The sequence below is a fragment of the Lacerta agilis genome, chromosome 16 (genome assembly GCF_009819535.1).
Source record: "Lacerta agilis isolate rLacAgi1 chromosome 16, rLacAgi1.pri, whole genome shotgun sequence".
In the NCBI taxonomy this organism is placed as follows: Eukaryota; Metazoa; Chordata; class Lepidosauria; order Squamata; family Lacertidae; genus Lacerta; species Lacerta agilis.
Genome location: NC_046327.1, coordinates 30,398,234 through 30,417,801, shown reverse-complemented (window position 1 = coordinate 30,417,801; position 19,568 = coordinate 30,398,234). Strand labels below are relative to the sequence as shown.

General features: G+C 47.3%; 2 protein-coding genes across 8 annotated transcripts in view; both read left to right on the top strand.

Moving 5' to 3' along the window:
* The window catches only part of PNPLA6 (patatin like phospholipase domain containing 6), a 77,969-nt gene extending 76,408 nt beyond the window's left edge, over window positions 1–1,561 (top strand). For all 5 annotated transcript variants that reach the window (XM_033172765.1, XM_033172763.1, XM_033172764.1 and 2 more), the window contains one exon: window positions 659–1,561. In XM_033172765.1, the coding sequence (XP_033028656.1) occupies window positions 659–736 (78 nt within the window). In that variant the 3' untranslated portion in view covers window positions 737–1,561. The remainder of the gene's footprint in view (window positions 1–658) is intronic.
* Window positions 1,562–4,832: 3,271 nt separating this feature from the next.
* Window positions 4,833–17,656, top strand: LOC117060501 (macrophage mannose receptor 1-like). 3 transcript variants are annotated; one of them, XM_033172767.1, is made up of 6 exons: window positions 4,833–5,236; window positions 7,545–7,649; window positions 9,244–9,351; window positions 12,100–12,489; window positions 15,849–15,946; window positions 17,382–17,656. In XM_033172767.1, the coding sequence occupies exons 1-5, from the start codon at window positions 5,155–5,157 to the stop codon at window positions 15,932–15,934; spliced, it is 771 nt and encodes a 256-aa protein (XP_033028658.1). In that variant the 5' UTR covers window positions 4,833–5,154; the 3' UTR covers window positions 15,935–15,946; window positions 17,382–17,656. The 3 variants fall into 3 exon arrangements, with proteins under 3 accessions (XP_033028658.1, XP_033028657.1, XP_033028659.1); XM_033172766.1 differs by having other exon boundaries at window positions 9,244–9,393; XM_033172768.1 differs by lacking the exon at window positions 15,849–15,946 and having other exon boundaries at window positions 9,244–9,393.
* The last annotated feature ends 1,912 nt before the right edge of the window (window positions 17,657–19,568 follow it).

Here is a 19,568-nt window from a genome sequence, read left to right as displayed (position 1 = left end):
AATGGTGGGGACTGACCCCCACACACACCTCTTCCTGAACCTTCCCGAGAAGAAGAGGACAGTCTAGATTTAGAACAGTGGTTTGCAGAAGGGCATAGTTCAGAGGCTGCAGAGGGGGAAAGCTGGGAAATATTGGGAGAGCAGCAGGAAGAAGAAGAAGCACCAGGGGAGAGACAGCTGAATGACTCAGTGTCTCTTGAAAACATTCCTGACCCCCCTTCTCCCAGGACCAGGCATGCATTGAGAGTAGTGGAACAGAAAGCTCAGAGGCAGGCAGCACAGATCAGCCGGCGCAGGGATGATGTAGAATAGGAGGGACAGAGGGGTGGGGCTTTACTCGGAGCAACGCCATTACTGCAATATAGAGGCACTTCCCAAAGCTTCTCCCTGTGTATATTGAATAAAGAACTTGGTAAGAACTCTTCTTGTTATCTACTCCTTGGCTGCCCATCTTGGGAGGGATCGGATTCCCGTGAAGCCTGACAGCATCCCACTGGTGTGTCCGCCACAATGGCAGGGTATCTGTTCTTCTGCCAGATTGCCCCGCGGTCGCCATGCCTTCGATACTGGATTGCGCCCTGAATGTCACATCAAGTAAATGCCTCTCTGTGGTTCACATAAACGCTGGTTTCACAGCAGCATTTCCCCCTTCTTTCAGGATGAGGAAAAGAGCCTACGATATCGCCGTGGGACTCATCAGGAAGCCGCTGCCCTTCCGGCCACCCCCACCCCCTGAGAAGGGCGCTGCTACTTGAGCTAGAGAAACTGAGACCAAACCTTGCACTTGACCTACTGGGAGCTGCAGCGAAGAGCCCTCCAGATCACACCGCCTGTCACTTTTTGCCGCCTGGCTGGCAGGCACGCTAGCATCCCTGCAGGGCCCTGGTGTGCTCCTTGATCCACTTGCGCCACGTCAGAAGGTGACTCGCTGGACGGAACTGTAGACCTCCCAGCACAAGCTGAAGGATGCTGCCAAGCAGATGCTGCTCAGAGTTCCCTGCTCACCCTGACAGTGCCCAGGTGTGGGGATGGAGCCGGCCACTCTGGCGTCCGAGTGCTTTCAGGGTTCCTTGGCTGGACCGCTGCCTTTCTCCTCCAGCTTCCCCCTACTTGAAACAGCCCTGAAGTGGGCCGGAGAGTGGGGAAGGGGGGGAAGAGGGCAGCATTTTACTTACACTACACTCCATTTTTAGGAAGGGGCCAGGGAGAAGACGTTGCAGATTTCTCCTGCGTTGGCATCGTACCACAAGGGACCGTTTTCGAATCCCGCCCGCCCCCAGGCACTGCCCTTTTAGCCCAACCAGCTTAGGGAGGGATCTTGCACAGTGACCTGACAAAAGGAGGCTCTCTCCGATGCTGAGCATTCCTAGTCAAAGCACTAGCAGTTACGGAAGAACCACCGCTGTGAATGGGGTACAGAAACATACCTTGTTCCTATGTTGACTTAACTTAATCCTGCTTTGAGCTGAGCCCTGGCACTCCTTGGCATTTATGTTCCTAGCCTGCCTGAGGTTTCGGGCTGTGGCCACATAGACTGTTCTTTATTTTATATTTAAAAAGGAGAAAAAAAAGAAACTAATGGAAAACCCACTTTTTCTTTGCTTCACATTTACAGGAAAGAAATACAGAGGTTATGTTTGGCGGGGAGGGGGGTGTTTATCATGTACTGTGTTTATTTATTCCCTTTCCCCCCGGAATGCAAAAGTGCTGCCCGTGTGGTTGTCAGGCAGCCCCCCATCCAGACCTTGACCTGACCCAGGTCTGCTCATCTGCCTTCAAACCAAACATATCCTGGGACCATAAAGTATCTGCATTACAAGAAAACAGAGGCACCAAGTTGCCTCCAAGATGGAGGGGGCCTAACAGGCATGGCTCCCCTAGATTTGGCATGTCTGCAAGGAAAACTCTATTGTGGGGGGAGCACAGCGGTTATACTTTCAAAGCCACCCTTCTTTCAAGAAGATCATTCAAAAGCAGTCTACAAAAAAGGAGCTTTCAAGGTAGGCAGCTGACAGGTAGGGCAAGGAAAAGGGCAATTGAATCTTAGGCCTCTGACATCATCATTATCATTTTATTATTATTTATTAGCATTTATATACCGCCCTATACCTGGGGGGTCTCAGGACGGTTCACAGAATAAAACCCAAAAGAAATAAAAACAACAACAACCCAATAGCGCCCCACCCCCCAACCAAAAAAGAACATTTTTAAAGGGCATAGGATGTAAATTGGATCAACCAAAGGCCTGGTTAAAAAGGAACATTTTTGCCTGGTGCCTAAAGGTGTCTAATGAAGGCACCAGACAAACTTCCCTGGGGAGAGCATTCCACAGACGGGGAGCCACTGCAGAGAAGGCCCCGTTCTTGTGTTGCCACCCTCTGGACATCTCAGGGAGGAGGGCCTCAGAAGAAGATCTCAGGGTCCAGGTAGGTTCATATGGAAAGAGACGGTACCCTGAGGTATTGGTCCTTGAGCCGTTTAGAAATGCAATAGATAGAAATGCATGCTAGAAATGCAGTGCCAGTGGGCGGTGGAGATAAAGATCAGGCTTCCAAGTGGCAGGAAAAAGAGTCTGAAGAGGTTAGATGTCGAAGCTTGGCTCCAGACTCTGGGATTCTGTGCTTGGATGGCACTTTGTGTATGTGTGCCTGTTTTTGACTGATTGTCAGCAGTGCAGCCAGCTGGGTGGAAAAGGGGACAGGACACAGGGCTGGAGAAGTGATAAGAGGGACACGGCCACCAGGGCAGCTGGCTGTTTCCGCCACCTCTTCTGATTCTGGGCTTGACTTCTTGGCATCGGACAAGAACCAGGCTGCTGATTAGACAGAGGCAGCTTCCTGTGCTGGCCCATGACAGGGTGTGCAATGTGCTTTTCCTGCCCATCTTGTGCACCCAGGATCTCCCCTTCCTTCCGGCCTGGCACTCAAATAAACACTTAGCAGTCTCTCCCCCTATTGCTGACTCCCAACCTCTAGTGCAGGGGGTGGGTATCTAACCTGTGTCTTTCTAGATGTCCCTGAACTACCATTTCCATCGTCCCTGACCATTGACCATGCAGGCCGCGGGGCCTGGGGTAGAAACGAGGGGCCACACGTGAGCCACCCCTACCCAGGAAGCAACATGGACTGATTTTTTAAAAATCTATTCATGTTGGATGTGTGCTGTATTGACGCAGATGGGTGACCAAGATGAGTCTATGGTTTCTCAAGGCAGCAGGTGGGATCTTGGGGCACCTTGCCTCCTCTCCTTGCCACAGCATGGCCCAGCTTTTTTGTCAGTATCCTACGGGGCTCCTCTGGGTGTTTCACAGGGCGGGCGCCACCACCAAGAAGGCCCTCTGCCTGGTTCCCTGTAACTTGGCTTTTCGCAGCAAGGGAACCACCAGAAGGCCGTCAGTGCTGGACCTCAGTGTCCGGGCAGAACGATGGGGGTGGAGACGCTCCTTCATGTTTACTTGGCCGAGGCCGTTTAGGGCTTTAAAGGTCAGCACCAACACTTTGTCCAATGTGATCAGCACAGCAGCAACTTGATAGGCAAACATTTACCGTATTTTTCGCTCCATAAGACACACTTTTTTCCTCCTAAAAAGTAAGGGGAAATATCTGTGTCTTATGGAGCGAATGGTGGTCCCTGGAGCTGAATTGCCCAGGGGCCAAAAGAGGATCATGCTTTTTATTTTACAAAGAGAAAAGGAGGTGTTGAAAGGACCCGCTCAGCAGCTGATCAGCAAGAGATTGGGAGAGAGATAAGAGTCCCGGCTCCCTTTCAGCCCCGCCCTCTTGCCCAGGGCTCCATTGTTGAATGTGCTGCAGAGGGAGGTTGTTTGTTTCCCCAGCGACATGTGACTGGCTGATTAGATTATCTGTCTGGAAACTGTAGAAAAGGCTCCCTTTCCTTTAGAAGCTGCAGAAATGTGAGTTGAATCCCATAAAAAACGGGGCTTTTCCTCTTTGCTTTCCCCCCTTTGCAAAAGGAGCTTTGCTTTTCTCCCTTTGCAAAAAAAAGCTGCAAAACTTTTAGCTGACCCTCAAAAAAACCAGGGCTTTTCCCTTTGCAAAAAAGCTGCAAAACTTTAATTGATCCTCAAAAAAACAGGGCTTTTAGAGGAGGAAAACCAAAATGAGGTGCGCCCTATGGTCCGGTCCACCCTATGGAGCGAAAATACGGTAATCCAAAGAAAATTGTTTTGCTGCCTGGGTGATTGTGGTCCTCTTTGCCAGAAGGTTAAAAACATAGCAAGACTTGACTGCCGAACTAATCCTCTGCCCAGACCTCTACAGCTGCTGTCCCTGCATGACTTCTTATTGGGAAAGGATGGTTGTCAACCCATAAAAGAGATTGCCTAGTACTAGTGTATGGACCTGGGCCTTTAATTGTATACATTTCTGTCCTAAGCTGCACTTGAAAATGTGGAAGACACCTAACAGTTCCAGTCCCAGCTTAAAAGCAAGCCTGTGTTCCAAGATGGTTTAACACTTTCAGAGAAAGCCTTTGGCTTTAAATTTCACAGAAAACGTCCACCCTCATCCAGAGAGCCTTGTTTGCAGCAGTGAACTGCAAGGCTGCTGCATGCAGATATATCCCTTGCAAACAGAGATAGTGCCATAGGATGGAGCCATTTGGGAGGAAGGAAGTAGATTCACTCAGGGTTGAATGCAGATTAGGCACATTGGGCTGATGTGAAGAAATGGACTTTTGCTGTGTGAGCTAAAGCCATTCTGTGAAATGTTGATATGTGGTTATTGGCTGGTTGATAATACATTACCAAAAGTGTTCGTTTTGTTTTTAATTTTTTCTTTGCGTACATACACAACACAACACCCCCCCCCAAAAAAAAGGAAAATTTAAATTAAATTTGAAGCTCTGTCTGGGTTTCCTCTCTCAAGATCTCAGCTTTCGCCCATCAGGTGGTGGCAACTAGCATTTGCCCACCAAACAGCCGCTGTCTAGTTTAGGGCACCATGGGAGAGGTCTCAATTGTTGCACTTTGCAGTGAGGACCTAAGAGCCACCCTTTGAATGCATCATTTCCTTCCTGGAAGCCAGCCATGGTCTTTGCGGGATCCTCCTGCTCCTTGCCTTTTGGCCCTGCAGCTCTCTACTTATCAGCCGGCAAGCATCCGCTGCTGGGCTTTCCGCGGAGCCTTCTGCTGTGATGGCATCGTGGAAGGGACTCTACAGAAATGTCAGCCTTGGGCTAGAAGACCCAAAGGCCCCCGAGCGGAGGAGTCAACCAGGTATGTGGCACAGACTGAGGCGCATAGGAAAAGGGTCCACTGCTGGGGATTATTAGGAGATGGCAAGGGTCCTGGCGAAGCAATCCCAGACCAGAGTTGGTTATCTTAACTCCTGCCTCCATTCCTAGCTGCATACAGCTTCAACCAAGGCAGTTGTGTTTTTATCTCCTCCCCTCCCCCCCCATCCCTAATTGTGCCCCCTTATTTTCTCCCAATGGCACACAACTTCTGTAGGGGCGGCAGACCCCTGATAATGGTCTAGCCCAGGCATGTCCAACAGGTAGATCACAATCTACCGGTAGATCACTGGACGTCTGTGGTAGAACACTGGTAGATCATTGGCTCCCCCCAAAGAAGCTGAACAACTGTGGCTCCCCTAAAAAAAGCTCAACATTTTACCTCCTCCCTGAAAAAAACTCAACAACTTTGACCCGAACTCCCCCAAAATGGGCCTTCCTCCTTCCTGAAAAAAAGCCCAACAACTTTGACCTGAACCCCAAAAAGGGGGGTAGATCACTGCCAGTTTTAAACTCTGAGTAGATTGCAGTCTCTTGGGAGTTGGCAACCCCTGGTCTAGCCCCAAAGCAGAGCTTTTTCATGTCGGTGACACACTTTCTGGACATGCATCATTTCATGACACAGTACCATATTTTTCTGTGTATAAGACGAGGTTATTTTATTTTTAAAATTATGCTAAAAATTGGGGGGGTCGTCTTATACACGGATAGTGGAGAGGTGAGACGGGCGTTTGGTGGCTGCCGGTAACAGGAGATTGTAAGTGGCGTTTTAGTGAGTGATGGGTGGGTGCGGCAAGGTCCGCTGGCTATTGGCTACTGTGGCAATTGGACGGGGTGATTGGCACTTGCTTTTGTTAGGCAGGCGTGCTGATGATTGGTGGTTTCGTTGATGTGGTTGTGTGGTGGTCTTGCGGGTGAGAGATATTCAGGAACCCACCCACCTCCCGAAAAAAGCTCAACAACTCTGGGCACTCTCCCCCCATTTTCTCAATTTGGAGTCCCAGAAAAGAGAGGGTGTCATAGACAGGGGCGTGTTATACACGGAAAAATACGACAATTCAGTTTTGCTGGCAAACGAGAGGTTAATCTAACCCCTTTCCAGCCCCGGGAGTATCAAGGGGAGCATTCTCACGACACACCTACACACTGCAGCCAACACACGTAACGTGTCGCAACGCACAGTTTGGAAAGCTTTGCCCCCAAAAGGTTTATGGCTCCAGTTGGATTCAAAAACGTTTCTTTGTCCATGAAACCCAACAACCGCTCTTGCCCAATGGGTTAGGTTTTTGGATTCAGGTATCAACAGGCATCGTCTGCTTCCACACCAAAGGCAAAATTCTCCCAGGTTTCCTGAGAAGCCCAAAGCCTTGAAGCAGTCGGACAAGCAGCTGAAGCACAGCTGGCAAAACACGAACCCACACTCCGCTTTCCATGGCAGAGAAGTCTCTTAACTGCTTTACATTTGAATGACACTGTTTGGCTGAAATAGCTGCAAAGCAGATATGGGGGAGGTTTCGGGAATGGAGGGGTTTTAACTTAACGTGTAGCAAAAGCACAATAAATTAAACGAATTAAACAACACACAGTTTTTGCTTGGTTTGCATAATCTGTGCCCCCACCCCACGGAATTTCAGCTTCTCTCTTCACACAAATGTTAGGTTAACTTGATGCAGGTTGCTTTTTCAGTTAGTTAGTTAGTTAGTTAGTTAGTTTTTTGTACAGACTGCGATCAAGTTGACTGTCAGACCCTCCAAATGTCCCTATTTTCCAGGGACGGTTCCGGATTTACAGAATCTGTCCCGGTTTCTCATTTGATCCCGGAATGTCCCACTTTTCCTTAGGACATCCGTATTTTCATCGGAGAACTGAGTTATCTGACCCCAGAGCCATCTGAAGGCAGCCCTATACACTGAAGGTTTTTTTAAAATGTTTTTTAATTATTATTTGTATGTTGGAAGCTGCCCAGAGTGACTGGGGCAACCCAGTCAGATGGGTGGGGTATAAATAGTAATATTATTATTATTATTATTATTATTATTGAATAGGACGTCCCATTTTTCATTGGAGAAATGTTGGAGGGTATGTTATTGAGGTCATAGGAACCACACTTACAGATACATTTCCTTGTCCTCTTCCTTATCACAAAATGACTGTTTCTGGCAGGGAAGTGAGTTTGTCAGGCACACCACCAACGATACATGCACAACCTGGCCTGTATGTGGCTGGATGACACCCCAAAATAGTGACAGTCTGGAAATGGCCTAACTTGGCTCCTCCTTTCCTCCATGCAGGCACCAAGGAGTACCCCGAGGAAGAGAGTGTCTATGAGCCCTTTGATGCTGTAACCGGTTTGGAGGGCAAGCAAGCAGGACAGGTGGCTGCACCGTGGCACCCAGGTATGTCTGGTCTGAGCTTCAGGGGGATCCTTGGGGGGGGGGAGGTCCTTGAGTTCACCCACAAGTCACTGTGTATTGCCCTGGGGCTGTTATTTAGGCAGTGGGCCGTGGGGGGAGAGGAGGTCCCATTGGCAGTGAAGAATATTGGAGCCTCGTCACTAAGAAGGCCTTGCAAAGGACCTGCATCTTTATTCCAGTCTGGGGAAGAAAAAATAGGAAAATAGAGAGTGATTTGGGTAAAGTAGGAAACGGGAAGCCTTCCTCTCCCCCCTCCCAATATTGTGCAGGGCAGTGATGGCCAAACTTACTTGGCCCTCCAGCTGTTTTGGGACTACAATTCCCATCATCCCTGACCACTGGTCCTGTTAGCTAGGCATGATAGGAGTTGTAGTCCCAAAACAGCTGGAGGGCCAAGTTTGGCCATCACTGGTGTAGGGAGATGATTTCTTGAAACTGGTGTTCATTTCCCTCCATTCGTCCCCAACGCTGCCTTGCAGGGGCTCGGGGGGTCTTGTGGTTTGTATTTTACAATGAACACCAATGTTCTAGACTCCCCCAATTGTTAAATTGTATTTTGGGGATGGCTTCCTTTTTAGTTTGCTTACTGTTGCCTTTTTTGTGTTGTAAAAAACGATGCTGATGCTGCTGCTGCTGCTGATGATGATGAAACAAATAAATAGCAAATGGCCCCAAAGCAATAAACGAGTAGAGTTAAGACTGCAGGGGGTTGGGCTAGAGGACCCTTTAAGTCCATTCCAGCTGTACTGCCTGAAACCCTGAAAAGCTATACAAGACATTGATGCTTAAATCTAGCATCGCTTGAGCTCTGTGAGTGCAGCTTTCTCCCAGTTGGAGTGCAGAGTGTTTTGAGTACCGGGACCACTTATAAAAGTCATTTCCAACTCCTCAAAAGATTCCATCAACGGTGTCTCCAAAAAATTATACACATCACTTGGGAAGACAGGCGAACTAATGCCAGTATACTGGAAGAAGCAAAGATTGCCAGTGTCAAAGCGATGATTCTTCAACATCAACTTCGTTGGACTGGTCATGTTTTGCGGGTGCCCGATTATCGTCTTCCAAAGCAACTACTCTATTCTGAACTTAAAAATGGAAAGCGTAATGCTGGTGGTCAACAAAAGAGGCTGAAAGGCAAATCTGTAGTATAAACCCCGACAACTGGGAAACACTGGCCTGCGAGTGCTCCAACTGGAGAAAAGCCTTTACCAAAGGTGTCATGGGTTTTGAAGATGCTCGAACTCAGGACGGGACGTGCTAAGAGGAAGGCACCTTTGGAAAACCCTCCTGCCTGGAAACCTATGTCCCCACTGTGGAAGGACGTGTGGATCCAGAATTGGCCTCCACAGTCACTTATAGGCTCACTGTTAAAACCGTGTTCATGGAAGACCATCCTACTCTGCTACGAGTGATTGCCAAGAAGAAGAAGAAGAAAGAATTCTGTGATACCATAGGGATTGGTGTGGCAGGTGAGGGGAAGCTGGTGGAAGAGCGGAGGTGGAGAACAGGCAGAATGACTCTCTCTCTCTCTCTCTCTCTCTCTCTCTCTCTCTCTCTCTCCCCCTCCCTTTCTCAGCCGGGAAGCCATCTTGGACACGCAAGGTGGTTTTAGTAGCCATTGTTGCTCTGCTGGCTACCTCGGTGTTCCTGAACGTGCTGCTGCTTGCGGTGGGAATTATGCGCTGTAAGTGGTCTACTGGGTCTCTAAAGCCTGCTGGGGTGCCAGGTAGGGGATTTGTCAAACTGATATACTTTCTTCCTGTATCATTCAGAAGACATGCATGGGACTCTGGATGTCTGCTTGGATTCTCAGCTTGGGAAAAGGCATGGTTTAGCGGTCGGGTGCATGCTTTGCATGCCGTAGGTTCCTCCCAGGTTTGGTCCCTCACACCACCTCCACGTGGGGCTGACAAAGACCCCCGCCTGAAACCCCGAAAAGCTGCTGCCAGTCAGTGTAGACCAGCCTTTCTCAACCTTGGGTCCCCAGCTGTTGTTGGACTACAACTCCCACCATCCCTGACCACTGGTCCTATTACCTAGGGATGATGGGAGTTGTAGGCCAAAAACATCTGGGGACCCAAGGCTGAGAAAGGCTGGTGTAGATAAGTAGGCTGTCAATGGTCTAAGCCAGTGATTCCCAGCCTACCGAAGTAGGCTGTCAATGGTCTAAGCCAGTGATTCCCAATTTTTTTGGGCCATGCCCCACCTAGCATCTCTAAAATCATGATTCACCCCTCATGACATATAATTCTTATTATTCAAAAAGTGAACTCCTATTCATGTGGAGGAAGCCTAAATGACCATTAACTTGGTCTAAACAAGCTTCCAAATTGCCCCCCTTAAAAATCAAATTGCCCCCCTGTGGGGCGTGTGCCCCATGTTGGGAACCATGGGTCTAAGCTCAGTATACAGCAGCTTCCTCTGCTCCCCAAAGTGGAGCTTCATTCAAAGTGCATTATAGTCAATTGTACAGCATTGAAGTGCATTGAAGCATTGTGTGTATGAGAGAGAAAGAGAGAGAGAGAGAGAGAGAGAGAGTGTTAACTTAACTCTAAGCAACAATTTTCCTGGCCGTGCGATTTCTGTTCTCATCCTGGGGCAAAGTTCTTAACCCGAGGTACTACTTTCGGGTTAGCGGAGTCTGTAACACGAAGTGTTTGTAACCCGAGGTGTTTGTAACCCGAGGTACCACTGTATTAAAAACACAATAAAACACCAAACATTAAAAACTTCCCTAAACAGGGCTGCCTTCAGATGTCTTCTAAAAGTCAGAGAGTTGTTTATTTCCTTGACATCTGGTGGGAGGCTGTTCCACAGGGCAGGTGCCACTACAGGGACACGGGGGGCGCTGTGGTCTAAACCACTGAGCCTTTTGGGCCTGCCGTTCAGACATCAGCGGTTTGAATCCCCGCGACGGGGTGAGCTCCCGTTGCTCTGTCCCAGCTCCTGCCAACCTAGCAGCTCAAAAGCAAACCAGCGCAAGTAGATAAATAGGTACCGCTGTGGTGGGAAGGCAAACAGCGTTTCCATGCGCTCTAGTTTCCATCACAGTGTTCTGTTGTGCCAGAAGTGGTTTAGTCCTGATGGCCACATGACCCAGAAAGCTGTCTGTGGACAAACGCTGGCTCCCTCGGCCTGAAAGCGAGATGATAGCCGCAACCCCATACAGTGGTACCTCGGGTTACATAGGCTTCAGGTTACATACTCCGCTAACCCAGAAATAACGCTTCAGGTTAAGAACTTTCCTTCAGGATAAGAACAGAAATCGTGCTCTGGCAGAGCAGCGGCAGCGGGAGGTCCCATTAGCTAAAGTGATGCTTCAGGTTAAGAACAGTTTCAGGTTAAGAACGGACCTCCAGAACAAATTAAGTACCGTGTTTCTCCTAAAATAAGACACCGTCTTATTTTTTTTTTTCCTCAACAAAACACAGTATGGCTTATTTTCAGGGGATGTCTTATTTTAACCGCATCGCATCAGTACGCTGCATAGCCACGCCTCTCCAGGCTGTTTTAATGGGAGGTGCCGCATCACTATGGCTTATTTTTGGGGTATGGCTCATTTTCGGGAAACGGCTTATATTTCACAAATGCATAGAAATTCTGCTATGGCTTATTTTATGGCCATGTCTTATTTTAGGAGAAACACGGTACGTAACCAGAGGTACCACTGTAGTTGCCTTGGACTGGACTCAACCATCTGGGGTTCCTTTTTAGCTTTACCTTTTTACTGGCTATCAAAGCCTAGCCTGGACTGTTGCTTTGCCTTGCAGTTGATGTACTTTACTGTCTCAGTCCTGTTCTCTGGTATGCGGCTTAGGACCCTCGTACCTAAGGGACCGCCTCTCCTGGTATGTCCCGTGTAGGACCTTAAGGTCCTCAAACCATAATCTTTTGGAGGTCCCGAGCAACAAAGATGCTAGGTTGGCCTCAACTAGGGCCAGGGCCTTCTCAGTATTGGCCCCGACTTGGTGGAACAGTCTATCACAAGAGACCAGGGCCCTGTGGGATTTGGCATCTTTCCGCAGGGCCTGCAAGACGGAGCTGTTCCACCTGGCCTTTGGGTTGGTTTCTGTTTGATAGTTATGCTTCATTCTTTTATTGGTGGGCTATTTGAAAATGAGACTGCAGTTTTAATTTTAGAATTTTTAAATTTGTATTTTAGTCTGTTTTTTTTAAAATTGATTGTGTTTATGTTTTTGCTGTGATTTTAATTAGTGTTAGCCGCCCTGAGCCCGGTTTTTGGCTGGGAAGGGCGGGGTATAAATAAATAAATTATTATTATTATTATTAAGAAGCTGCAGAGACCTGACTCCATTTGTTCTCTCGCTCTCAGCCTCTCGCTCTCAGCCCCTTTTCTCCTCTTGTCCATTCACACCCTGCCTGCCTCTGGCTGCTGTCTTTCCCCCCATGCTAACTCTGTTCCCCTTGCCAGTCCCCAGCTCCTTCTTGCTGTACAATGAGAACCGCAGTCATTGTGTGACTAGGAAGGAGCCCAGCTCTCTCACAAAAGCGCCCTGTGACCCTGGGGATTGGCTGCAGCATTTTCGGTGGTTCTCCAGTGGCCTCCTCCTTCACGTGGATTCGCTGCTCTGTGTGGCAACACCCAAGGCCAAAAGAAAGGAGAACCTCCGCCTGGAACCCTGCAACAGGACGAACCCGCTCCAGCGGTGGGAATGCCGCGATCATGATCTGCTGGCCCTGGAGGGCAAGGATCTGTATTTCAACTACGGCAACAGTCCTGACCGGGTGGTGATGCTGTATGATGGCAACGGGCCCTGGAGTCGCTGGCTTACCTACAGCACCCGCAAAAACATCTGCAGCAGTGAGTCCTGGCAGGGTACCTCCCCCTTCGAGAGCCCGAGGAAGAGGGCATGCCCTCCAGCATTTCTCCAATGAAAATAGGGATGTCCTATTCCATAAAATAATGATGATAATAATTTTATACCGCACCCATCTAACTGGGATGCCCCAGCTGCTCTGGGCAGCTTCCAACATATATAAAAGCACAATAAAACATGAAAAAAAAACTTCCCAATACAGGGCTGCCTGCAAATGTCTTCTAAAGGTCATGTAGTTACTTATCTCCTTGGCTCGCCGGTCACACAACTCCATATCCTCCAATATTTACCCAATGAAAATTGGGATGTGGGTGGCGCTGTGGTCTAAACCACAGAGCCTAGGGCTTGCTGATCAGAAAAATGGGATATATACAAGAAATATGCCCAAAAGTACAATAACAACTTTACTTCCATGCCAGCTTTTGAGTGCTAAAGGAAAGGCAAAGAGTTGGGGAAAGATGGATATATAATATGGCGGAATGTACTGGAAAATATCTGAACAAAGTAGAATTGTTTGATTTACATTCAATAATAAGAGAGGTAGACGCATGGGGATTTGACAGGAAGTCTGATTTGTGAAATTAAAGTTTTGTCAAGTTAAGTTTGTTATGTATATGTAGGTAAGAGAGTCTAGGTATATATAGGTATGTATAAGTAAGTGGATATATGGACTATCTAATTATATGCCTGGCTGGTTTTTTTCTTTCTTCTTTTTCTTTTTCTAATTTTCTTTTCTTTTCTTTCTTTTAGTTTTCTCTTAAGATATAAACAATAAGATACAGATACGACTATGTGGGGTGTTAAATTTTATTCAGTAATATTGTATAATAGCAGTTGTAATACTTTGTTACTTTTTTCTTTTTTTGTTAAACAAAATGAATTAACAAAAATTAAATAAATAAATAAATAAATAAGAAGGTCGGCGGTTCGGATCCCCATGACGGGGTGAGCTCCCGTTGCTCAGACCCAGCTCCTGCCAACCTAGCAGTTCAAAAGCACTTCAAAGTGCAAGTAGGTAAATAGGTACCACTCCAACGGGAAGGTAAATGGCGTTTCCGTGCGCTGCTCTGGTTTCGCCAGAAGCGGCTTAGTCATGCTGGCCACATGACCCAGAAGCTAAATGCCGGCTCCCTCGGCCAATAAAGCGAGATGAGCGCCACAACCCCAGAGTCATCCGCAACTGGACCTAATGGTCAGGGGTACCTTTACCTTTAAGGGAAAGCAGATCAAATCAGAAACTGGGACTGCTTCTGTAAATCCGGGACCGTCCCTGGAAAATAGGGCCACTGGGAGGGTCTGGGGTGGGTGTTTTGGGGGTGGAAGCCTGTGCCAAAGGGCAAATTGTCAAAGGCGAAGAGAACAACTTGGCTATGGGATGCTAAGAACCGACAGCTAAACATGCTGTTTGTGTCCTTCCCGTCCCAAGACATGTACCCTGGCTTGTGTACTGCAACCATTTCTGTCTGCAGGCACTCTGGCTCTCAAAAAGCTCAGCAAAGAAGGATGCTAAAACCCATCAGCATCTGCTTTGGGGTTGGCACTGCTCAGTTGTCTTTTCTGCTATGTGGCGTTACGTTAGCATGAACTCTGAGTGCCGTCCAGCACCAGGGGTATACTTTGGGGTTGGCCAGGTTGCCCCCAGCCAAGGACACAGGTCTGGGGGGGAGGGAACAAAAAGCATGCCTCTCTAGTTTGGCTAAGAGTGGCTAGGAGCCCGCCTGCACAACCACACGCTCTGTGGGTTGCTCCTCCTCTGCTCTGAGCAGCCGGCCGAGACGCACAGGATCCTCTGGGTGCTCTTTGCCAAGGGTGCAAGGGACGAGGGGAGCCACCAATACAGCTTCTTGCCAAGGGGGCAGTGGAGTCTGTCTGGTACATTGACATCTCTTCCTTGCCCAGAGGTACAGTACATAAGAGCCTACAAGAAGCAGACAAGATAGGAAATGATCAGGAGAGAATCAGGTGGCGTGGTGGGGTCTGCAGGTGTGGCCAAGGGGATTGACGCTTTTTTTCTTGGAAAGGCTTTGTTGAAGCACTTCCGTCCCAACCTCACTCTGCCCTTAGCCAGCCCCCACTTACTACTTTTTCCCTTACAAATAGTCTAGAGGGTGAGACTGGCTGCCATGTCCTCCTCCTCAGCGCTTGTACAACTTACTGGGGAGGTGGATGGAGAGAAGAAACCCGGAATTAGTTGGCGCTGCTTATCATTAGCTCTGGCTGCACCAACTCTTGGGACTCAGCTACATTAATCCAAAAGCAGGAAATAATAATAATAATAATAATAATAATAATAATAATAATAATAATAATAATAATAATATACCCTGCCCAACTGGCTTGTAAAACATTAAACATTAAGAATTTCCTGATATGGGGTTGTCTTCGGGTGTCTTCTAAAAGTCAGATAGTTGTTCTTCTCTTAGACATCTGGTGGGAGGGCGTTCCACAGGGCGGGCGCCACTACCGAGAAGGCCCTCTGCCTGGTTCCCTGTAACCTCGCTTCTCGTAGTGAGGGAACTGGCAGAAGGCCCTCGGCACTGGACCTCAGTGTCCTGGCAGAATGATGGGGATGGAGACGCTCCTTCAGGTATACTGGACCAAGGCTGTTTAAAAGGGATTTAAAGGTCAGCACCAACACTTTGAATTGTGCTCGGAAACGTTCCAGGAGCCAATGTAGGTCTTTCAGGACTGGTGTTATATGGTCTCGGCGGCCACTCACAGTCACCAGTCTAGCTGCCGCATTCTGGATTAGTTGTAGTTTCCGGGTCACCTTCAAAGGTAGCCCCACACAGAGCACATTGCAGTATTGCAAGCATGAGATAACTAGAGCATGCACCACTCTGGCGAGACAGGTAGGGTCTCGGCCTGCGTTCCAGATGGAGCTGGTAAACAGCTGCCCTGGACCCAGAATTGACCTGCGCCTCCATGGGCAGCTGTAAGTCCAAAATGACTCCCAGGCTGCGCACCTGATCCTTCAGGGGCACAGTTACCCCATTCAGGACCAGAGAGTCCCCCACACCTTCCCGCCCCGTCTCCCCCGAAACAGTACTTTAATCTTTAACAGTACTTTAATCTTTTCAGGATTAAATCTCACTCAATCTGTTAGCTGCCATCTGTCCTCCAGACACTCAAACAGGACATTCACTGCCTTCACTGGTTCTGATTTAAAAGAGAGGTAGAGCTGGGTCTCATCCGCATACAGTGTTATGAATGTGTTATCAACATGCAACACCAGGTGGCGCTGTAGAGCACAAACCTTTTCTATGTGATTTTACATAGCATTTCCCCTATTGTTATAATGATTTAACTTATGGCTTGTTTTTTTTTTTTCCCCTGTGTGTAGATGCACCCTTGGTTTCCCTGCCTTCTGCCCCACCAGTCCAAACGGCTCTAGGCACCACTGGGCATGGAGGACACCCTGTAGCATGAGAGGGAAGAAAGGTAGGCAGCCTAGTCAAACTGAGTCTGTCTTCTTTCCAGCTTCAGTCCTGTGGCTCAGTGCTGGATTTATGTACTGTATAAGCGAAACAAGCTATAGCTTAGGGCCCCACTCCCTTGGGGGCCCCAAAAAATTTTTTAAGGAAAAAAACCTGGATGTCCAAAATATAAGGAAAATAAAATAAAATAAAACCTACATATAGCAACAGTGTTTTGTGTTGTGTAGGCTCCTATGATGAAAGTAATGGGCCCAACCTGCTAGCCGGCTCCCTAAGATATCACTGGTTTGCTAATTTCTATATATAGGGTGCCTACATTCTGCTGTTTATAATATACCGTATTTTTCCATGTATAAGATTAGGTTTCTTTCCTAAAAAATAATGTCAAAAATTAGGCGGTGTCTAATACACAGGGCCATCTCCCCCCATTTCCTTAAACCTGAGTCCCCCCAAATAGTCTTATACATGGGAGTGTCTTATAGACGGAAAAATACGGCGGTTTGCGCCATATATTTCCACCTATTATTATTTTATGTCATAGCAAGTTTCTAGAGACTAGATTATTTGTGTTTCTAAAGGAACTTTTGTTATTGCCAAAATCATTTTAAGTTAGAGCTTAATCACTATTTCACTATTAATATACTACTTAATTGTTTCACTATTAATATACTTCTTAATTGTATTTCAGTTCAACAATTACTTTGATAAAATACATATTTTGTTATGTGCAAATGGCTTTAGATACCTGTTAGGTCCATAAATTACCATATAGCATATATTTAACAAAAAACAGCGGCAATTTGTTGTTGACAAAGGACGTTGTTGTTCAGTCGTTCAGTCATGTCCAACTCTTCCTGACTCCATGGACCAGAGCACGCCAGGCACGCCTATCCTTCCCTGCCTCTCGCAGTTTGGCCAAACTCATGTTAGTAGCTTCGTGAACACTGTCCAACCATCTCATCCTCTGTCGTCCCCTTCTCCTTGTGCCCTCCATCTTCCCCAACATCAGGGTCTTTTCCAGGGAGTCTTCCCTTCTCATGAGGTGGCCAAAGTACTGGAGCCTCAACTTCAGTGACAAAGGACAGCTGGACATATAATGGGCCCCATTACCTTCAGTAGCTTAGGGCCTCATCAAACCTAAATCCGACCCTGGTCCTGCCACCAAGTGGATATTTCTGGCTCCACAAGCAAACAGTCCTCTAACGTTAGGGACTTTAAGTGGCCTGGTGTACTCCCTGCACGGGCAGAGTGATATGGCACTTGGTCACAGGCAGAAAAACAAGTTTTCAGGCTATTTCCACCACTCCCCCCCCCAAAAAAAACAATGATTTCACTTGATTAACTATTTGACTCGTTGCTTTACTGAAACCTTAACAGTTTTGAGGAATTGTTGGGGTGAGTATCTCGTGTGTGATGCTCTTGTGCTTGGGTTTTTGTAGCTCTTGGCAACGAAACGAACCCAGTCGTGGAGATATGAAGAATGGTGGCCTGATGGGAAGCGTCTGGGGCAGGACGACCCCCTGCAGTGACTGGTCATCTCTGGATCTGTGAGTGACAGCTTCTGTTCAACGAGGTGCAGTCGCCAACTTTGCCATCCTGCCCCCAGCTTTTTCGGCACCACCAAAATCACTCCCCTGCTCACTTCATCTCCTGAATGAGGGGTGCTAAAAAGTTGTAACATGACTTGGGAATTCAAAATATATTTGGGTAAAATTAATATTGAAATTGCATAGAAATCTTTTTAAAAAAATGATTGCCCAGTACTTGCAATTAAATTAATATTGTTTCTGTATATTATATATTGTTTTTATTGCTTCTTCTTATTTAGCATTACCGGACATTTTCAGAAGGTAAATTCTTTGGTTTTCCAAAAACAGTTTATGTGCTTCTTCGCCAACTGTAGACTTAACCAAGCTAAATGTTGTCTGGTCACAAAAATAAGATGATTTGAATTCCTCACACCCAAGAACATATTTTTAGGATTCCTCAGTGAAGAAATCTGCTAAAATTAAGTTTCACCCCCCTCCTAAAATGACACACCCTATTCTCTCAGTCACAACGGAATGCAAAGAAAACAAGAGTCTTCAGGCAAAATAAGTTCTGAAGCACTCCGGGAAATGAATGTGAACTTGCTTATTTCACAGAAACATGCTCAGTGTGCTGCTATAGTCCTGTTTATTCTTCTACAATCTGCACATGACACAGCTTCGTCTTTGTTTTATTGGCATGATGCTTCAGAAATTTCTGAATCAAGGGATTTGTAAAATGTTTTATTTTGCTTATTTGCACGTCGCCATCATCTGTGGAAATTGAGCTTTAAGACAGATCCTGTCTCCCGACTCAGCTGCAAATAAAGTGTTTTGAATGTGTGTAAAGTGCAATATACAAATGTGACTAGATGGCGATGGTGAGCTATGCCAAATTCAATGTATTTTTCAAAATGTATGTGTGTAGATTCCACTTCCATGACATCTAATATAAAGGATCAAAGTCATTATTTTGCGAATGCAAGTACAGTTTTTTCCCACGTTTTGACCATCCTCACAATCTGAAGTGGTGGCGAGAGCCAGTGTGGTGTAGTGGTTAAGAGCGGTAGACTCATTATCTGGTGAACCGGGTTCGCGTCTCCCCTCCTCCACATGCAGCTGCTGGGTGACCTTGGGCTAGTCACACTTCTTTGAAGTCTCTCAGCCCCACTCACCTCACAGAGTGTTTGTTGTGGGGGAGGAAGGGAAAGGAGAATGTTAGCCGCTTTGAGACTCCTTCAGGTAGTGAAAAGCGGGATATCAAATCCAAACTACTCCTCCTCCTCCTCCTCCTCCTCTTCTTCTTCTTCTTCTTCTTCTTCTTCTTCTTCTTCTACCACATCACGGTGTGTTTTTGTGTGTGTTTATTTTTTAATTGGGTTAAGAGAAGAACACAGGACTTCCCTATTAGAGAATTAAGAGTTTTGTGGTATGGAGGTTGGGTGGTTTTATATTTAGTTAAGCCAAGTGCTTGAATGGCGGAAAACGACTGTTGCGAAAAACAGGACCGAGGCCCCAAGATACGCCATACACACGTGAATACCATATGCCTTCTCCCACACTGACGTAAACAGAAACAGCCAGACTTGTACTTTCACAGATATTTAATTGTCCATAAGGACATACAAACATTTTTTTAAAAACGCCCACATCTTCCGTACCGCATTTCTTCATTAGGCTGGCTATGGCTTTGCGCTCCCGAGTTGTAGAACGTGGTCTCCTATCAGCGGAAAACTGCATCGCAAAGGCAGCATTAAGGGGAAACGATGGGAACCGAAAAGGATGTGGAAATAACCAACACATGCACATAGCATTTTGGGGATTGTGAAATGGGGGGTTCACATTTCTCCACTCGATTATGGCCTGGCACCCTAAGGGTCTAAAAACCTATTGCAGGGGACACGTACTGCTGGCACGTTATCTTCTGGTGATATTTGGTCAAAGGAGCACATGACCTGCTCCCACACCCCTCTGCAGTTCTGTGGCAGCTGCTGGCAGGGGAGGTGCCAACTGCAATGGCATCTCAGCAAATGGGGAGGTGGGCACAGGCTGGGGCTTGAATGATAAAAGGTTTAACCAGGCCTATGGGGAGAGCGTCTC

Bases quoted from the DNA above. Each gene is read 5' to 3' on its own strand.
- LOC117060501 (XM_033172766.1), top strand. From the start codon at position 5,155: ATGGCATCGTGGAAGGGACTCTACAGAAATGTCAGCCTTGGGCTAGAA. The intron at 5,237-7,544 runs GTATGTGGCACA...TCCTCCATGCAG, and splicing joins CGAGCGGAGGAGTCAACCAG to GCACCAAGGAGTACCCCGAG. The intron at 7,650-9,243 runs GTATGTCTGGTC...TCCCTTTCTCAG, and splicing joins GGCTGCACCGTGGCACCCAG to CCGGGAAGCCATCTTGGACA.